At 39.6% G+C, this 19,692-nt stretch overlaps 1 protein-coding gene across 1 annotated transcript in view; it reads right to left on the bottom strand.

The window, feature by feature from the left end:
- POLR3B (RNA polymerase III subunit B) overlaps nucleotides 1-19,692 on the bottom strand; it is an 81,080-nt gene that overhangs the window by 47,970 nt on the left and 13,418 nt on the right. The window contains exons 9-13 of the mRNA XM_075075487.1: nucleotides 18,854-18,962; nucleotides 10,960-11,082; nucleotides 9,329-9,445; nucleotides 8,710-8,844; nucleotides 2,947-3,108 (exon numbers count right to left, since the gene is read on the bottom strand). Coding sequence (XP_074931588.1) covers nucleotides 2,947-3,108; nucleotides 8,710-8,844; nucleotides 9,329-9,445; nucleotides 10,960-11,082; nucleotides 18,854-18,962 — 646 coding nt within the window. The remainder of the gene's footprint in view (nucleotides 1-2,946; nucleotides 3,109-8,709; nucleotides 8,845-9,328; nucleotides 9,446-10,959; nucleotides 11,083-18,853; nucleotides 18,963-19,692) is intronic.

The following is a 19,692-nucleotide window of genomic DNA, read 5'->3' as shown; positions in this document are numbered from 1 at the left end:
AATTACACAAAGATTCTCATCATCTGCCCCTCACAGGTAAATCAATACCCAAATTTAGCTAAATTAAATTATCTTCTGTCCTCCCTTTATAGATTTTTTCAAGTATTTTAAAAAAAGGTATTTTGAGTGAAATACAATTCTACAATATATTCCACAAACTTTCAGTTCTGCCTTTTTCATGATTTGTTATTTTTGTAGGAAACAGGCATTTATGCTTGAGAAGTCTGACATCAAAGCTGTTGTACTTTCTTGAAGCTTTTTGGTTTTAGAATCCAGGGGAAAAAGACTCACTTGTCTTCTCATGTGTCTTCCTATAGAAGAAGGGGCAGGCAGTTAGGTCTACCCAACTTCTCTGGTAGGATTACACCAAATACGGAATGCAAGATCCATGCTTATGTCAGAGGTTTCATGTTTCAGGACTGCCATAGGCAGTATCACTTGGGTTTTTAATTAGGAGAACAGAGGAGGTTAGAGAATGTTCTAGGACATAATTATGCTTCCATGCCAAGCAGATTTAATAATCTCTACTCTAAGATCTTGAAATTTGGTGCTGCGGTTTTTGACTTCATGACATCTACTGCATATACAGTTCCCACCACCTGAGTCAGTGGATACAGCAAGTTTCTGTCCCAATTACTACTCCTTACCACAGCCACCATGTTACTGGTCAGTCCAAAGGCAACCAAGATCTCAAAGGTAATGCCTTCCCAAGGATTGCCTTCTGCTAATTCCTGTAGCCTTTTTGATAAGCTCAGCTCACCAATGCTAACAAATAATTTGAAGCTCACTTGCTGTACTACACTGAAATCCTTTTAGAGGGTGATTTGCTTCGCTTCTTTATTTATGCATTAACAGCACAATCCCATTTTGTGATGAACAGCAAGAAACCACCACCCATCCAAACGATTTTGCTATTTGCTTCCACTGGAGAGACTATCAAATAGTCTGCAGAACTTCCCTTTTTTCCATGTTACAGAAAGTGGGAAGACATAATGCCCAACGTTAAGTCAGTCAGAAGAAACCTGTCCACTTGCTCAGCCTTCTTGGGAAGGCTTCACTCACTGACCATTTCATTCTTTGAGGACTGGGAGTTATCAGAATATAAGTGGAAGAATACAGTAAATGAGTAGTTTTTCCTCACACCAGAAATTATTACATCTGTAGTCTAAACCAGCATGTGGCTTCTTCTTCACTGCCCAGAAGACCGTGGAATCTCAAAGACTGGAGAAAAGGGGAGGTAAACACACTGCCTGAAGAAATAATATGAAAAGCTCTTTGTGCTTTGGAAGTGTCAGACTGACTCCTTAAAAAATTGTCCAAAATAACCTGAAATGGGGCCAGGACTGTTGTGAGACCATTCCCAGTGAAGAACTTGCCAGTGAAAACTCTTATGAACTGAAAGTTGCTCCATCAGTGGCATCAGATGATTCTGCAGATGCTGAAATGTCTATTAGGCCTGTGGCATTACTGCCTGACCCACCCTCTCTTCTAGTATTTTCCAGGGTAAGACGACAACCTATAGCAAGTATCACTGAAGACCACCGTCCAGTTGATGCAGTAGTGCTACGAATTCTTTTGCATGCTACTGGTGTAATTATGAATCCGCTGAGTTATTTCATGCTCTTTGAGACTATCATTGAAGCATTCTGGTGAGATTGGAGATTGCCATTTCCAAGAATGATTTTTATGGTATTTGCTTAATCTCTTGAATAGTATGCACTGGGCATTGTTCCTGAGAAATTATTTTCAATGCTTAAGAGCAGATGGTGTTTAACTGCTTATGTGACAGTAAAAAAAAGTCCAAAGATAGTGGAAGAAGGAAGACTTTACAATATGTACTGAATAGTTTGCAGATTTATCTCTGTCAGCCCAAATGGAAAAACTGGCACCGGCTGGAAGAAAGCACTAGCATTTAGAGAAACAAATCTGTCAATTGTTTTGGTTACGTGCACTGTAGAGATTTAACTACATTTGGGGCACTCATAAAATTAAATAGTGATAAGCTTTAACACTGGGATTTGTAAGTAACAGACTGTTGGTGGTTTTGGATGCAATTTGTGGAGTTAATTTTGTTTACAAGAACTGAAGAAAAACCTCAGTTTCATGCTAGGCAGAAAAGCCCTCTCAAGAGTTCCAAAGATTCAAAATTAAGTTGCACAATTTTTACCAGCTACTAAAATACTTAGACTAATCTAATTTCTTAAAAAATCACAGATTTCAAAAGTAATTTACAAGCTAGTAGCTAGATTTCAGGAGCCATCTCACAAATTGCTCTTGCAGATGTGCGAGGTAAGAGACAAAGTTAGTAGTTGAATTTTGTTCTTGTCCACTGGCATGAATGAAAATACCCATTCCAGTAGAAGGCAGACACAGGCTAAAATCTAACCAAGACAAATATTAAAAAACTTCATTATGGGCTTTTTTTTTTTTTTTGCAATAATACAGCATGTAGCAGTTTTCCTTGTTAAAGAGTTCAGTATCGTTAGCAGACAAGTACTAATTTCTATGCTGCAATTTTGCTCATACTAGCAACTAAAAAGACACTGCCCTTAAAGAGCTCAAAATTCAGCTTTTTTTTTTGCCTACCCCTCCCAGATCATAAAAAATACCATGAACCACAGAGTCAAGTAGAACCTAGAAGACAGCAAGTTGTTTAATCACAAACATGACTGCTATTTTAAATTTTCTTGTTTCTACCGTTCCTTCTGAAACACTAAAACATCACTTTGAAATAAATGGTGAAATAAAAAGCGATCTGATGATTAATGATTCTTCAGTGAATTCTGAAAGCCCTGCCCACAACAGAGTTTTCCAATTTCAATCTATAAAGAATGTTAAATAGACTTGCTTTTATGATCAAAGATCATCAGAAGAAAACATACACATTTCCATCATTCACTATGGTGGAAAAACTTTATGTAATAGAAAGAAAGCAAAAACACTTACTGTGGAGATGGCATTGACCATGCCATTGGTGATTTGGTCTTGACGCATATGCTTCACTACATCAAACTGAGCTGCACGTTGCTTGGGGATTACCTGGTCAGCAATCTTTTTCAGTTCAGAGTTAAATTTTTTGAACAAATCTTCAAATAGAAGAGAAAGAAGCTGGAAATACAAAACAACTGGATTAAGGGAAAAGTTATACTTCTCCAGGTCTGGGAAATGGGGGGGTGGGAACACGTTTAATATTTCTACCTTTTTACTTCTTGTCAGTTACAAAATATACTGTTTCTCAAACAATATTTTTCTCACTAATTTAAGAAGACAAAAAAAACTTAAGTGCAATATTAGATAAATTATCTCATAAAACAAAGCAAATTAAGTAGAAGAATGGTCTAAGCCTATGCATTTATGTCTTTTTGGTTTGCTATAATCCTTCCTTTACAGTATCTCAGCATACCCATCCATCTCTACACTATCCTTTTGCTAACTGTTTTCCCTAATCTGCTACATTATAATCCAGTCCATCTACTTCTTCCTTCCTAAAGTCACAAACTTTTAAAGATTTAATACCCTAAACGTACAACCCTGAATTACACAAAAGATTTGGAGGCAAGAACTGCTTCTAATACTGGATGGAATAACTGCAGTAAAGCAATAAGTGAAGAGTCACTTTGAGATATTCTTTTATGAAAAGTGAAAAAGGCTGTTTAAAGTGCCCCTTCCCAGGAGCTACTTAAAATGGACGAGACAGACATGCAAGTGACTGTAAGGGGCCCTCAGGGGAAGCAACTCGGCAGTGCAGAGTTTGGAAGAAGTGCGGTTTGCAAGACCAGACTGAAGCTCAAAAGGTACACAGTTACCATTGCTTCTGGACAAGCAGAACTAAGAGAGGCTTTTTTCAGGACCCAGAAGCAACCTCCGCTCTTGACAGCTGCAAGATGTATCTCAGGTTATGTAGGCCGCTTCCTCACTCAGATACACTTTTATCCTTCTACTTTCTGACAACCACAGTCTATGGAAAACCAACTACACCCACAGAGAGTCCACCTGGTTCAACACCTGCCATCCTTTTCTAGAAGTGCTACTATCTGGAAAGCGCAATGCTCTTCCACATCTCTCTCTTAAAAAAAAAAGAAAAAAGTTTACAGTTTAAGCAAAGAAGCTACGTAACACAGCTGAATTGAAAAAAAAACAACCAACAAACCCAGCAATATAAGCCTTCAGAAGTGCTGCAATTTAAGCCATTTTTCCCTGTATATGTATATCAATTACTTCCAATTCTTAAAATAGCCATAAAAGGAAAAAGCTACCAAAGTCAGTGATCTTTTTTTTCTCTCTGATCTGCTTTGCTTCTGCAGTTTGCTCAACCCCTCCTTGCAGACACCAATAGCTTCGCAAAACACTTAAATCTGAATTGCATGACACATTTTAAGTGTTCACAATGATTAGCTTTGCAAGCAAGCAGTGTAAATTCTAAAGCCTGGCAGTCCTGTCCTGGGACTCTATTTTACAGCAGCTCCAAGTGTCAGAAGAACTAAAAATGCAGCAGCTACCAATGCCAGAAATGGTAGTTCCCAGTGTACAAAGCATTGTAGGGCTGAACAAGCTAGGTATTCAGCCACCACAAGCTAAGACATTCTGGAGTCAGTTGTACAATTTTATTTCTGTATGTGCAGAGTTAAACTGAATTTTAACTGTCTCCATCTGACATAGTCCCAACTTTTGTTCTGGAAACAAGAAAGCAAACTGCTCACGCCTCTATCACTGGGATGGGCCACTAGCTTTCCTTTGTTTTCTGCTACCTACCTGCCCCAGCTGGGCTGACCAAAGCATTTGGCAAATGACACTGTAAAGCATCTAACTAAATTATAAGCTCTGCATTTCATTGGCATCACAAATCTGTTTAAGAATTTAAAAAAACAACAAATAACACCTGGAAACTCAAGACAGACATCTGATTTGCAATAAAACACTCCCACTGGCCCTCATAGAGAACCAGAATGGATTATTTGATAGTCTACTCTACAAGACATTAGGGAAACTTAGTGTTCGGTCACTAAATTGTAAAACCAGTGATAACACACACTGTATGCTAGCCCTTGACAAAAATGGAATCCTATTTCCACTCTGGACTGAGAGTTTTTGCTGAAAACTGGTTAAGTAGGTTTTTTTTTAGACCTGGCCTTGGCACGAGAGGTGTTGTAGACCCTCTTTCCCTTCCTGATGCATGTAGTGCCATTAACACTTACAAGGTGATACCCTCTCACTACTGTCAAAAGAAATCCAGTCACCTGCAACTCACCTGCAATGTCACAGCTCATTTAAATCACATTTCCATCAGAAATAAAAGCATTTTTTATGAAGCATGGTATTAGGAAGGAGAATGCACTGGAGTCTCCAAAACCTAGACTATAAGGGAAGTATTTCAGAAGTAGGGAAAAAGTAAAAGAAAGGAATGTGCACAGTTTTAGGATGTCTCATAGTCTTGTCAAGTAAGAACAAGACTCTTTTGAAATCAATCATGGTATACATTTGATCTCAACAGGTTTGAGCAGGACTTAAACATTTAACAAAACATTTAACAGAACATCTAAAAAAATTCACTCAGAAAATGTTTCATATTTGATTTTTTGATCATAAAATTGCAAAAATCTGCTAATTCCACATGCCATAGGAATTATAAATATAAAGCCACGCCATCCTTCCTCTTCTCTGAACTAATAAAGTAAACTATACTCCAAGTACACCAGCTTGCTACTATTTGCCAGTCTGAAAAGTGTTGTACTTTGCTAATTTTACTCACAGACTCTCGGTCAGTAAGAGCTCTGACTATCTGGCAAAGCAGAATCTTGCAATAACCACATTATTTAGGTCAAGAGCAAGAGATTAAAGAAAAAGGATGGAATGCCAGTGATAATATTCAATGGATTTCATAGTTAGTCCAGGGCCTTTCAGCCCGCTTCAGACAGGAGCACTAAAGAGCAAATCATATTTAAGAAAAAAAAATACTGACAGCTCATCAATTGATTTTCATTGAAAATCCTAAGAAAAATTAATAAAGAAGTTAAGCTGCTGAAATACAGTTTCACCAATTAGCTTAATGTCAGAGAATTCTAATTAGGTGCCTTGAGATTGCTATTTAGCGTTTAAGCCTTTAGAGTGCCAAATTCTCCCTTTCACACAAACTGGTTGCAAAATTAAAGACATTAGGCAGCCTTAATTATATTATCAGAACAGCTGGGATTAGGCAATCTCTGAAGTCAAGGCGGTATTCTTTTGTCACAGGGTAGAAATCCCTTGCCTTCCAGGGTGCCGGATTTTGGTGCTGTTCCATATCTCACCCATACAAAGCAAGCTGCATTAGAAACAAAAAAAAAATGAGGACAAAGAACAGAGTAATGCTTAGCAAATAATGAACACATTAAGGAAAGAGAAAAGGTAGGTGAAAAGATTAAGCCTGAAATCGGTAGGTTTTGCTAACACCTCAGCTGGCACCTGGCCTACCGAGCCTCTAGTGGCAGAAAGACTAAGAGAAAGCTCTGTAAACCAGCTTGGCTAGTGGATACAACTCTGTTATCTAAAGCTAAAGCACATTTCGTACTCTCTTGTCCCATGGGGTGTGAAATTAGCAGCTATTGTTTTCACACATTTTTATAAACACAATGCCTTTTATGTCTTTACATTGTTTAGACTGCTATGTTTTTCTCCTCACATGGGAATCCTTTCTTTTTTTTTCTTTATGCAAATTTTAAATCAACAGGATTTTTATTCCAGGAACACGCTAGCATTAAAAAAAAAAAAAACCAACAACCATTTTATCCATGCAAACTTTAGCTAAACACAAACATTCAGAAACTGGCAAAAAATCTCTACGCTTTTTAGTCTGTAAGTCAAACCAATTTATATTACACTGATAAAGTGCAGAGAAGAATTCAAATGTTCAGTTTGAAACAGCTTTTAAGATATAACAAGGGAGCCAGAACTACTCTTAATCAAGTGTTACAACCACCCCTGCATAGTTCTCCTTGATGTAGAAAAAATACGTATTGGCTTTGTTATGATGATCCTCTACATTTAAAACCTCTTCCCAGTTAATTTAAAATTACTTTGGCTGTTAACACCTGTGTGAGCAGAGGCCTTTTTCTTAGGGCTTGTAGAAAACTTTTTACCTGCTCTTCTTTCTGTGTCTAAAAACATTAGGAAAAAAACAAACTACTCCTTCAATCCAGTTAAATAAGAACAATATGATGACGAAGCAACAACTAATCTTACCGATTACTGAACTACAGCAACAACATTACAGCAGAAACCAAATAAATCCATTACAGCTTAAAATATTTGCCCCATTAGAATATTGCACTAATGTCCTCTTACTACTCCTTACACTTTAGAAACATTTCCTGCTTTACCACACTTGAACAACAGTTGAAAGAAAAGAAAAACAACAATTTGTAAGAGTTTGATGAACAGTCAACATATTAATTTGAAGAAAGGATTTTTTTCTAACAGATTAAGAGGATTTTTTTCCTTGTATTTGTGCTTAGACTGTGTTCAAGAGTGTCATCTTAGTTTCTTCAGAAAACTAGAAAGCAAAGCACATGTTTTTACTCTGAAATGATTGTACGCTCTGTGTGTCTGTTCACATGTGTGCATGGAGGAAAGGGCAGGGTGGGAAGCAGAATAGGAATGAGACAATACGCAACCACACATCTTAAAGTTCAATAAGATGAGAAGTCCCACTCGATATGAACAAAAAGAAATGGATATTGTTACTTGCGCTGCAACAGAAATCTCAGTACAAATGATGTGGGGAGCAGAGATGCACAGTTTCTCCAACCTGGTGCATTATGTATACTTGTCTGAATTTCTGATGCATGATCAATAACCAGAGGTGATACTGACTGCCAAAATTCCAACTTCAGTTAATACAGAGCACACCAAAAGTCCAATCCTGATCTATATTGATGAATCAAATAACCACATATGCCAAGGAAAAATCCATGCCATAGTAACTAAGCAATTACTTCACATGATAAGCAAATTCCCACTACATTATGAGAACATAGTTTGGCCAATAGCTGTGAACTGCAAAAGAACAGTGCCAGTCAGACACCTCAAACCGTTCCCTCTTTCACAGCCCTTTGTCACTGCTTCTACCTCCAGTGCCAAAACCCTGCAAGCAGAGAAGTCCATGCAATCCACTTTCATGTGTTGCTCAAGTTAACTTTATACCACTGACTTTGTTAATTCACACTACTCTAGAGGCTAGGAAAGGCAGTTGACAGCAAATAAACAATCTTATGGACTTCTCCAAATTACAGGAGGCTTGAGTGGCTGTTCTGTCAGCTGCTACACAAGCTGGGTTCTCCATAGTGGGACAGCCTGGACCTGACACGCAGGCACCCACTTGGTCCCAGTTTATTCCCTTACCCAGTTGCTTAGAGGGGAACAATGGAAGATGGATCTTACTGCTGCCTTGCTCCTTGTTGGCATTAACAGTCTTATAATGGAACTAGAACTGATGCCATATTTACACCACTCTGTCCTTTTATCTGCTATAAAGAGGCAATACAGAAGTGAGGATATAATTTATTAGTCTCAATCAGGGAAGCATATCTGTAAGTCAATACAGAAAAGAGGAGAAAAAAAAAAGAGGAAAACCACGTCAATCAGGAAGACAGGGATACTCCTTGTAATGTATCTTTTAAAAGCAGATAGCAACAAAACCCCAAAAGAGCACCTCACTCTGAAGTAAACACACACCTGCCCTGCCAACTCCAAACGTTTATTTCCATAGTAGTCTCTGTCATCTACTTTATTTTCTCCTTGGGCCAAAATTACTCTGCGCACCATCACTGCTGTGTATATGCACTTGGCACGAAAATTGAATTCCTTCACCTGCAAATGAAAACAAAAACAACAAAAACAAAAAAACATACTGATGTTTCAGGGTCAGTTCCTTAGTCCTCATTCAGACAAACACATCCATTTAAATCCATGAGTAATCTGGGCTGACTAAGGAGTTCCAAAAGGGATTTGTGCACTTTACCTTCTTAAAAACCACTAAAAGTAACATACATTAGTGAGACTGAAACAGATAGTAAATGAAAACAAATCAGAATAAAGGTATAGGACATGAGAATATCAACTAAGATCTGATACTGCACGGCTATGCAGAAAAAATGTGTATCATGATAATAGTTCAATGGTACAGCATTTCATAAAGACTACTTTTGACTCAATTCAGATCTTCCCCTTTATTTTGAGGACGATTTACTTTACCTCAGCTACAAAGCAATCAGACATTTTTCCCTTCCAACAAAGCTCACACAAGAATTACCACACAAATTTACTCCAGTTAAAAAAAACAAACGTTACGTACAAGAACGTGGGTCAGAATAGTTGATGCTAGGAGCTCTCGTGCTTCTTCCATCTTTGTTTTCTTTGGGCCTCCCCACATCCTTTGCCTTCGTACTTTATTTCCAATGTACTTCAATGCCTGTCAAGGGGGAAATTAACTTGAGTTAGTATCAGAATTGTAACCTACACAAATATACACACAGAGAGAAATCTGTATGTATTCCTTAGTGCAATCCCACTTGCCACAGATGATGCAAACTCCAGGCAAAGTGCAAAATACCTAACACGATGCTAATTAAAAATCAATCTTGAAAATTTACATGATTATGATTAAATATACATCATGTTTATCATATGTGGATAACATTTGGAATGGGAAGTGGTGAAAGAACATGATTACTACAATATTAAAAGAAAGGGGAATGCAGATACATAGGAAAAAGGATTATATAAATTCCAAAGATACCTAGTTTATTTAATTTGACTTTTCACCTCCAGATCTTTTGTGTATTTGCTAAGTTTCATTCAGATATTAAACTGTGAGGTGGCACTCACTGTTTAATAGGCACAAAAGCTACTGTGTAGTGTCTACATCTGTCTCCAAGAGTACTTTGCAATGATTAATGGATTCTTAGTCTCTTACCCGTTGTCCAAGAAATGGAATCAATCTGCAGAATTCAGTGTCAGATGAGTCAAAGAAACTATACAGGTCCACACAGGAAGTTGCTGCCTGGAAATGAAGCCATGTCCCCTATGCCAAAGAACTACCCTCTCCAGTAAATGGCAGACTATCCTTTCCATCTGTTACCTTCTTCCCCAAATAGCTAACTTTATTTCTATTTCATTTGACATTTCTTGCACAGAGTAACTTCTGTATTTCTGTTTTTCTCTTTTCCTGGATGCTTCAGATTTCATTATGTTCCTCAGCATCACCATTTTACTCTTCTGACACTGAATTAGAAAGACTTTCATGTTACCTCTAACCCTGAGAAGCCCCAAAAGATGCAAACTAGAAAGATGTTCACTTTACAACACTTAACATCACACATGGAAAGATTCAATAAAGTTTACAATGAAATAGATGAAATAAGACTAAACTTCAAAAGCTTCTTCTAGCAGATCACTATGTACTTGATGGCAATGCTGCCAGCAAAATGGCCTGTGTTTTGGCTAATTAAAAAAGCTGAAGAGAATTCTGGCAAGTCTTTAGCAGGACGGAGTGTGGCTATTACTGTGGGCTTTATACAAGAGATTAGAATTGGAGGAGAACATCTACTCATGATGAAAGGGTCGTGTCCACACCAAGGGGGCTTCTGTGAAGTGGGGCATGCAATTACTTTTTAAAAAAATGGGAATCGTCCTCAGCAAAACCCCCTAACCTTATGGACATCACTATTTGTCACATACATTTAAACACAACCCTGGGCTTCTGAAAACAAAGCATTTCTTGACTTCGGTGTTTTTTTCAGTTAGGCAATGAGAGCAAAGGCTCACTTTTGGGAAGTCCTTCCCCCTTGAAAACCCTCAGCTTAAAATAACCCCCAAAAAACAAACCTCAAAACACAAACTGTGTGTCAATTGCTGACACAGCAAAGTGGTCAATGCCCACGGTCTCTACAATTTTATGGCCTCTGGCCATGTGAAGAGACACACCTGCATCTGTGTAAAAATCTGAGCTTTTTGGCATTCTTCCAGACTAGGAGCAAATGCAGCCATCACATGTTCCTCTGTGCCAATCATTTGTACAATCTCTTGGTCACTCTCAACACCCATGGCCTAGGAAGAGAAGAAAAGACAGACATAGCACAGGCTTTATGTTAACTCACTGACATTTGCTTATGCTAATTTGGTATTGTTTGTCTGTGTTACTACTAAGCAAGACCTAGTTCTTCTCTAAGAAACTGTGCCATCTGGCACTGGCAGCACATATTCTAGCTATGGAAGAACGTTAAATGGAAATCTTGATAAGCAGCAGGAACACACACGCACTTTTTGGAGAGCCTTTTTTTCTTCACTGACAGGAGTTAAGTTCTATGTTTTTGCTTAAGAAAAAAATACCAAGTAATAACAACCCTACGTGTATAACAATGAAAACCAAGTCAGAATCTACAATAAATAAAGGAAGGTGAAATCTCTTAAAAGATTACACATGGTCTCTTACCACAAGCAATGTCACAAACTCACTTGACTGTGATGCAGCACGTCCTAGTTGAGAAACATTTACAGTTTACCTCCTTTGCAGCTCTCTGTATTTGACAGATGACTTCACCACACAATTCCACTTGAAAGCCATTCTATTATTTCCCTGATTCTTGGACACCTTGTTAGACTTTATGCTGCAGAAAAAGCTTAATAAACTAAGAAAGCGCTTAACAGGTTTAGAAAAACCTCTCTATCGATAAGTGTTTCAAGGTGGCAGCCAGCAGTGAAGGCCTTTGTGGATTCCAGATGGTGCTAAAGCTCCCCCCTTCACACATTTGCCTGGAGCTCTGCCATATCAAGAGATGGAATAATCTCACTAAACCTCTTCTGGCTGAGTTACATTTCTCAGAAGTTTTTGAGGAAGTTAGGTTTGCATTCATATTATTCTTCAAACTGCCTGCCACAAAGACCACTGTAAATAATGGCCTGTGTAGACCCTAGTATTCTGGTTCTCATTAAAAACTGGCAGTCATACTTTCCTCAAAAATGCACAGATACCTTCCCTTCTTATTGCCTTCCTTAGGTGTCACGTTGCTTAACACCTAACTAACGCTATCCCCTTGCAAAACTGTCGCTCTAATTGTGAAGTATCCAGCGCTTTTTTTTCTTTTTTCCTTCATTTCTTCTTTCTTTTTTAACAAAAGTGGTTGGTTGAAGTTCCTTTAACTTAAAACACTGTCTCTTCACCTTGTGGTTTATTAAAAATTAAAAGCAGTGCAAAAGTAGCACACACCCGTAACAGTGTGAGAACGTTCCTGTTTTAGTGCAAAGCACAGATCACAATTCCACCATCTCGAACAGACTGGAGTGCCGTATCAAAACACAGTTACTTCACCAGATAAGCATGTTTCATCATAGTTTGTTCCCACTAAGTAGTCACCGCTCTGATCTCAAGGCTCTTTTCAGAACCAAAATTCGCCCATGTGATATTACTGTAGTTCAGATTTCTGTTTTTCAAATATTATCATGCTTCCTCATCCTTTTAAATAAGGTCACACAGTAGTTAAACCTCAGCAGAGAAGTTATAATCCCTCATGACCTGAGAGCCAGACTCATAAAGTCAACAAAAGCATGAAAGCTTCACAATGGTAATTTTCCATGTGTCTAGGACTTAATAGCTGACCAGCAAATCAGTTTGGGAAACACAACTGGATTCATATAATTATTGCACTTAGCCTACAGAAGAACAAAATTTTATTATGGGAATCCTTGTGCCATTATAGGCACGTATACCAGGAATACAATTATCTAAAGCACATCAGATGCAAGCTGAATTGATACCACCCTGTTTCTGTCCAGCAGGTTAATTTTAGGTTGGCAACCACATCATAAGAGCCATGTAAAAAGTGAACAAAACTAGCGGGGGGAAAAAGTCTACTTGTAGTTTTACTGTGCTATTCCACCCATTAAAAACCAAAAAAACACAGAAAATTAAAGAGGGTTGATGATTTCTTCTAACTTGATAAGTTCTCTGATCAAAAGTTTGGCAACAACAAGATGAGAATTGGACCCATCGTTATGCCCACATAGATTTTCTAGTTGAAGTCTGTAGCAACAAACTCACTTGAGAATTCTGAATTTGCGTGTGGGAAAGGCTAGGATCTGCCTCCAAACAATATATGTTGTACTGTTAGATAAGTGCAAATTGGGGGAAATTGATTTATGAGTCATGACTAAAAACTTATGCAAACAATTGAAAAAGATGTGTTGATAAAATAGCCTAAAAGTAAACCCATTTATTCTCCTCTGTACTGTCAACAATCATGGGCAGAGCTGCGTACATAAATCCACGTATGTGCAGCTCTAACAGAGCAAGCAGTAGGCCCATGCTGGTATCACATAGATTTGTAATCTTAACACACTTTCATTTTTAGCAAATTTGGCCCTGATGTTGCACTTCTACAACACAACACACACACACCCCAAAAGAAACCCAAACCAAAACAAACAACAAAAAAGTACTCCAGAATTAGCCTGTAACATCACTAGGATAGTAACAAAATATTCCAGGGTTGTTGCTTGTGTTACAGAAACACTGAGGACACTTAAAGCATAGGACCCATTCCTACTTTGTATGTTCCTAGGACAAAGCTGAGGGAAAGGGAATTAACATAAAAGCAAAGCAGGAGACAGAATGTCTTGTTTATTTTTGATTGGAAGGCAATATCACAAAGAGATAATTTTATGCAGGGAGAGGGGGTGGAGGGGAAAGAGACATTGCAGAGGGGTAACTTAACAGTAGCAGTGAAAGGATGGGGAAGGAGACGGTAGGAGGCTGTTGAAGAGCATGGTTGGAAGGCTAGTAGTCAATGGACATAAAACAAAGTCAAAGCAAACATTCAGAATCTTCAGATCATCCTGAGTTCAAGGGGGAGAAAGTGGTCCAGCTGGGGTCAACTGCTCCCTAGGACTGGGGAGGTGCCTGCTGCCCAAAATGTGTGTGTGCATGGGCATGTGTGCACACACATGTATATATAAGAGAGTGTGGACAAGAGAGTGTGAGCCCAGCAGTTCCTCCTCCCCCAGCTTGTGTCTTAATGATGATGTCTAGGCGTTTCCATGGCACTTCCCTAGAATGTAGTTCTGCAGTCCATCAGGCTAAATTACAGAATGGAGACAGGCAGATGACTGGATTAAAAAGATGTCAGGGAAGTTCAAGGTTGACATCACAGACAGAATTGGACTGGAGCTTTTCATAATTCAAGAGATACGAGCTATGAAACTGCAGCCATGGGAACCTGTAATTCTGCAGATCCAGTAAGACCACCGTTCAGCTGTTCCTCTAGAGTTGCATCTTACCGGCTCCAACACCAACACAGGTTTGTAAAAATGAAACCCAACTTGCTGTTCAGATCTTTTGCCGCAGGTCCTAGAGCAGCTCCTTATAACTCCCACATAAACTAAAGATACTTCACCTAGCAATTCAGGTCGTAAAATTCAACTTAAGTCCCCCTAGGTTACTTAAAATTCTTTTCCTTCTCCAACCAGTTTTGGTGCAGCATGCAACCTTCATTTACTTCAGCTCCGAGGACCCTCTCAAGTCTACTGAATCAAGGTCACAAACCCAAAAGAAAATCAGCCCTTACCTTAAAACAGCTCTAACTCCTGGCAATGTAGGGAGCTCCCTGCAAAAGCAGCAGTACCACCACACCTGTAACCCTGACGTTTTTCAGGACAGAAACACCCTTAGGTACTACACAAATATTCCGCACCTCTTCTAACACTCATTGCTACCTAAAACTGTCTGAGCCTTCCAGGTAAAGTGTGTGTAGCTCACAGTCCAACATATTCAAAAAACCCACTATGCACAATTCGCACAGCCCTATGGCCTGTGCATAACAGACACACAGCTAAAACAGAGGTCTCTTGGGGTTGCAGGTCAACTCAGGACATCCTAAATACTATTCTGGTTACATGTGGATATAAACTAATGAAGCAGTGTTACATAGTAAGCAGGAAGCGAATTAGTTGTGTCTGTTTCCCATTACAAGGCAGTTAACAGCCCTTTGAAAACCTCAACAAATACATACTTTGGGGGCAAAATCATCCAATTTATATAGCTACTTCAAACCAAAAACTGCGTTTACATATATAGGGGCTGCACAGATGCTTCTGTCACTTTCAAGAAGAAGGGGTAAGGGAAAAGCGTTTAAGCTAGCACAGCAACAAAGCACTCGCTTCCCCACATCTGAAGAGCACACACTTCAAGTCTGTCCTAGAACAGTGCCAGGACCACACTGTTTGTAGCCTTTCAAATTTCAGTGAGCTGTGGTCAATGTGGTAAACTTCACAAAACCACAACTTACAGGTGTTCAGCACAACTAGCTGTTAAATCTCTGAATATGCCTATCACAAAGATCCTTACAGGTCTGGGTGGCAGAAAAGCAAGCAGAACAAAGTCTGCAGTTTAGAAGAGACTACGGATAAGGATGAACGGCAAGGCAGATGCCCCCTTTAGGGTGTCCCTACACAGTCCAGTCCCCCCAGCTATCCAGACCAAGGGGCCTTTAGATCTATGCTATTTCCACCCCTCCCCACAGCTCATGCGCCTGGGTTTCCTTCCTCACCAAGAAAGGAAAGAAAGGATGGGGAACAGTGTATGTTCAGGTCCTGCCCTAGCATGCAGCTAAGATGTGACTATGACTCATGCCTGAAGCACGAAAGTGCTCTTAGATTCTAGTTAAAGGCAGCTCTTTGTGAATTTTAGGCCTCAGCTCTGTCAGTGGGTGGTATCTGCAATGCTCTCTACTTCACAGCCCTTGCTTTTGACAAAGATGTCAAAGGGATGTTAGTACACCCGTGCTTTACAGTTGCAGTAGTTTTAAATCCACATTAGATCATAGATGTCCAATACTTGCTTTCTTTCCTATAAAGTGACAATGATTTTCTGTACCTGACCTGTATCTTAAGTCATTTGCAGGAACACTAGGCCATTTAAAGCTATTGGGATGAGAAAGACAATCCAAAATTGCCCAACCTTCTCCCACCGACTCTCAGATAGTCCCTGACAAAACTGTCCCCTCTAGCTGGCCCATACACTGGGTAGAAGCCCTCTATCAATTACTAGTCATTTTCTTACTCAAAACACAGGCGTCTGTGGAAATTGGTTGCAGTCTGGATGCTGGTCTGGGAGGAAATGCAGAGCAATAGATTTTTGTCATTGCTTTTTCAGTTTATTTTTTAACTGGAAATTATACAAGCAGTTGCTACAGTAAAAGTTAAGGATGCAAAGGCAACCAAAACTTCAGACCTTAGACTGTCTGCACAGCTTAATTTTGCCCCTTGCAGATGTGTATCTCCATATTACAAGAAGCAGAATGCTTACTTGTAACAAGGAAGACCCAGCCCCAAGGCTTAGGTCTCAGCAGAAAGGAATTATTCTCTTTGCTTTTCCAACAAAACTCCTGCGTATAATACTGCCATGTGAGAGAGCTGGGGCTACACAGAGATCCCTAAGTTATGGATTTTCCAGTTTCAGGGCTATAGCGTTTGTAACCTTGCTTCTAGTAGTTAAATACAACAAAGCAATACCACATTACAGCAATGCCCAAGAAAGATCAGAGCCTGGTGCCTGCCTAAGAATCCATTCAAAAGACTATCTGGGATTTTTAGTTTCCAGCTGGAGACTCATCAAAAGTGGACAGAAGATCCCTAAAATTCACATGTCATTAAAGAAAAGGTAAGGAAAATGACCACTCATGAGTACAGTTAAGCACCAGTCAAGAATGGAACATTCAGAATAGTTAAAGTGGGTGCAGCTAATTTGCTACTGGATTAAATAAATATAAATCTTTGAAAAGCACTACAGCCAAGAGCTTCTAACAACTGTAACCTCTTACTGAATAAATAAATGAAAAATTACATAACCTTATCTAGAATATAAAAAATACATATAGGCAGTGGGATAATTTTAGCAAGTATTGTCAGAAGGTGATCAAACAGTCAGTACAGTGCTGCTTAAACGCCCCCTCCCCAACAACCACCTCCTCAGACTTAATAACCCACAGCAGTTACTCTTCTGTGAGCAGGTATTTATCTATACCAGCAGGGGGTGACAAAATGTAATAAAAGTCTGTAAGTGAAGGTGGAATCCAGCTGTTTGGTACTTAAGCAAATGGATTAAGAGCCACATTAACACTTTCGTGCAACAGAAAAGTTGTGAACTTAATCCTGACACTTTTATGTGGATTTCTGTCCACAAATAATTTCTCAACCTCCTTTAACAGTGGTCACTAAAGCCAGATCTCCTCCAACCTAGTGAAAGATATTAGCTTAATCAAAGATAACAGACATTTGTTTCTCAAGTCTAAATCCAATTATTCAACTATTTTCTAGTACCAAACCCAAAGCACCTCCTACAAGAAAACCGATTCTTACAGCTCTCAATCAGCCAAAGAGCTGTGGTAACAGAAAAGTCTACAGTTGCCAACACATCAGCACTGCTGGTAGAAAACAGTTTGGATGCCGTGAGCAAGTGCTGCCCTCTCCTGGCCATTTACTTCCCCGAGCAATTATCACCTCTCCAAACTTTCTCTATGCTGTAAACGCCTATGGTGAAGATGAAAGCGGAGCTATAGGATTTACTTCTATCACTTGCTAGATCCATTCAGAGGCATTTTTGTGCCCTAAGCCACCTTCCCTGTGAACAGCACCTCCACGACTGCTACCCAGTTTCCTTCAGCACATGCACTGCACCAGGCTGCAAATCCACAGGCAGCAGCAAAGCCTGAAGGACAGGAAGGAGCTACCACCTATTGGGAGGACAGGCCCTAGCCATGCCCTGCTGTCTTCTCCAGTAGCTGGACAGTGCATGACCACCCATCACCTTTACTGGCTTAGCCCATGCATTTGATACCACAGAGAGATGGGCTACCAGCCTGCTTCCAGTCCTGTTGGGCAGCTAGGGAGTCGTCATTGTCATGCCTTCAGTCATGTGCACCCTTGAGTGAATTAAAATGAAAGAGGGAAGCAGAGGGTGAAAGAAAGCAGTTCTGGCAGTTTCACAGGCAATGACGGCCAAGGCATGACACTGTCACTAGCTCAGCTGGCAGGGCAAATACTTCCCAATTCCTGCCCAGAATCAGGCGTGGACGCCTCTCACAGCCCTTTACCAGTTCCACCAGAGATCGCCTCAAAGATACGATACCTGTCTGTGCATTCACTGCACCGAAGATACTGGTGAGTGTTCCTCAATCAGGCAGGGATTCTGAAGTATTCTGACTGAGGCAAAGCTCATTCACACGGGAAGGAAGTAAACTGCCAAGAAATGCAAGCTACTCTAGTAATCTTAAAGGATTTAGGAATAGGTCTAAGAATTGCAAGACTTCCCCACGGGCTATCAGTTTTGTTTATGCTTATGACTGGAAGTCATGTATAATGAGATCATGGCTATGTCATGACCCTGGATCTGAAACAAAGGGTGCTCAATTACTCAGCAGTCCACAGGTTGGAGGTGGGGGCAAGGGGGATCAAAACCAGAAACACAGACCCTCAACACAAATTTGCAACATAGCTTACAACAAAAGAAACCAAAACCCTTCTGACTTTCTGTAGCAACAGGAGCACAGGCAGCAGTGCAGAGGGACCTTACAAAGCAGTAAGAGAGTAGGAGGCATTTGTCTTGGCACAGCAATGCTCCCCTTGCAGAAAAACGCAGCGCTTTTTCTCCTTTTTGCTGTACAATACGGGTGACTTCCCAAGGGAAAAAAAGCTTGCAGTCTCTAAGCCCTGCCAAGTCATTTTGGACGTATTAACTTTAAGAGCTGCTGCCAATCTTCATTCTTGAGCTACAGCACAGATTTTTTTTTTTCTTTTTCCTTTTTTTCCAAACCAACAGTTGTATTACCTTAAATATAATAGCAATGGGAATATCCTCCGAAAGGGTGTTGTGCCTCAGGTAAAACCTTCCTTGCTTCACAACCATATTTGTCCTGCTCTTCTTCTCATGAGTGGAACTGAAGTTAAAAAAAATTATGTCATGTTTGAAAGTTTGCACTGACACTCCTACAATCCTCTGTATAAAACTTATCAAGCTTGAGCAATCTTTCAGCTGAATTAATCCTACTTTCTCTGCTCCTAAAAATTACATTAAAACAGCCAGACACCACTCCAATACTCCAAAGTAATGGGGTATTATCACCTGTCATGGGGAAGGTCAATATCTGATGTAAGCAAGTAGAAGCCTATACTTTTCAAAATCAACATTACATGCTTTTATCATGGACAGGGATGTAACCAAGCTGTGTACAGTACTGTGGCAACAGCAGTAATGAGATAACAGTACTTTGTTTTGTACTTTTAAGCTCATCTAGGCTTACTGTGGAACAGTAAAGGAGCTAGGAGAGATGCAAGAGGCCTCTGAAGAAGAAAAAAACAGCCCTCACACTGAACAGTGACAAGCACCATATTATACCAGCGAGTAGCTTGCAAACAAAATATAAATAAAACTCCGTTGAGGATTAAAGGCCAAATTTATATTACCGTGCCATTTTCAATAATTTGTGTAGTACAAAAACATTTTATTTTTGTTTCCTTCTCAATTGCCTTTAAAAGCTTTTACACCAACTTGATTCAGAGAGTCAGACAAAAGGTTACATACAATTTCCACTGCAGTAACTTCATGTTACTTGCTGCAAAATGAGACCAAACACTGTTAATTAGGGAGTGCACTTTGTTAGGTTAAAA

Source organism: Phalacrocorax aristotelis, chromosome 1, assembly GCF_949628215.1.
Source record: "Phalacrocorax aristotelis chromosome 1, bGulAri2.1, whole genome shotgun sequence".
Lineage (NCBI taxonomy): Eukaryota > Metazoa > Chordata > Aves > Suliformes > Phalacrocoracidae > Phalacrocorax > Phalacrocorax aristotelis.
Note: the sequence above shows the minus strand (reverse complement) of the source record. Positions and strands in the feature narration are given on the sequence as shown.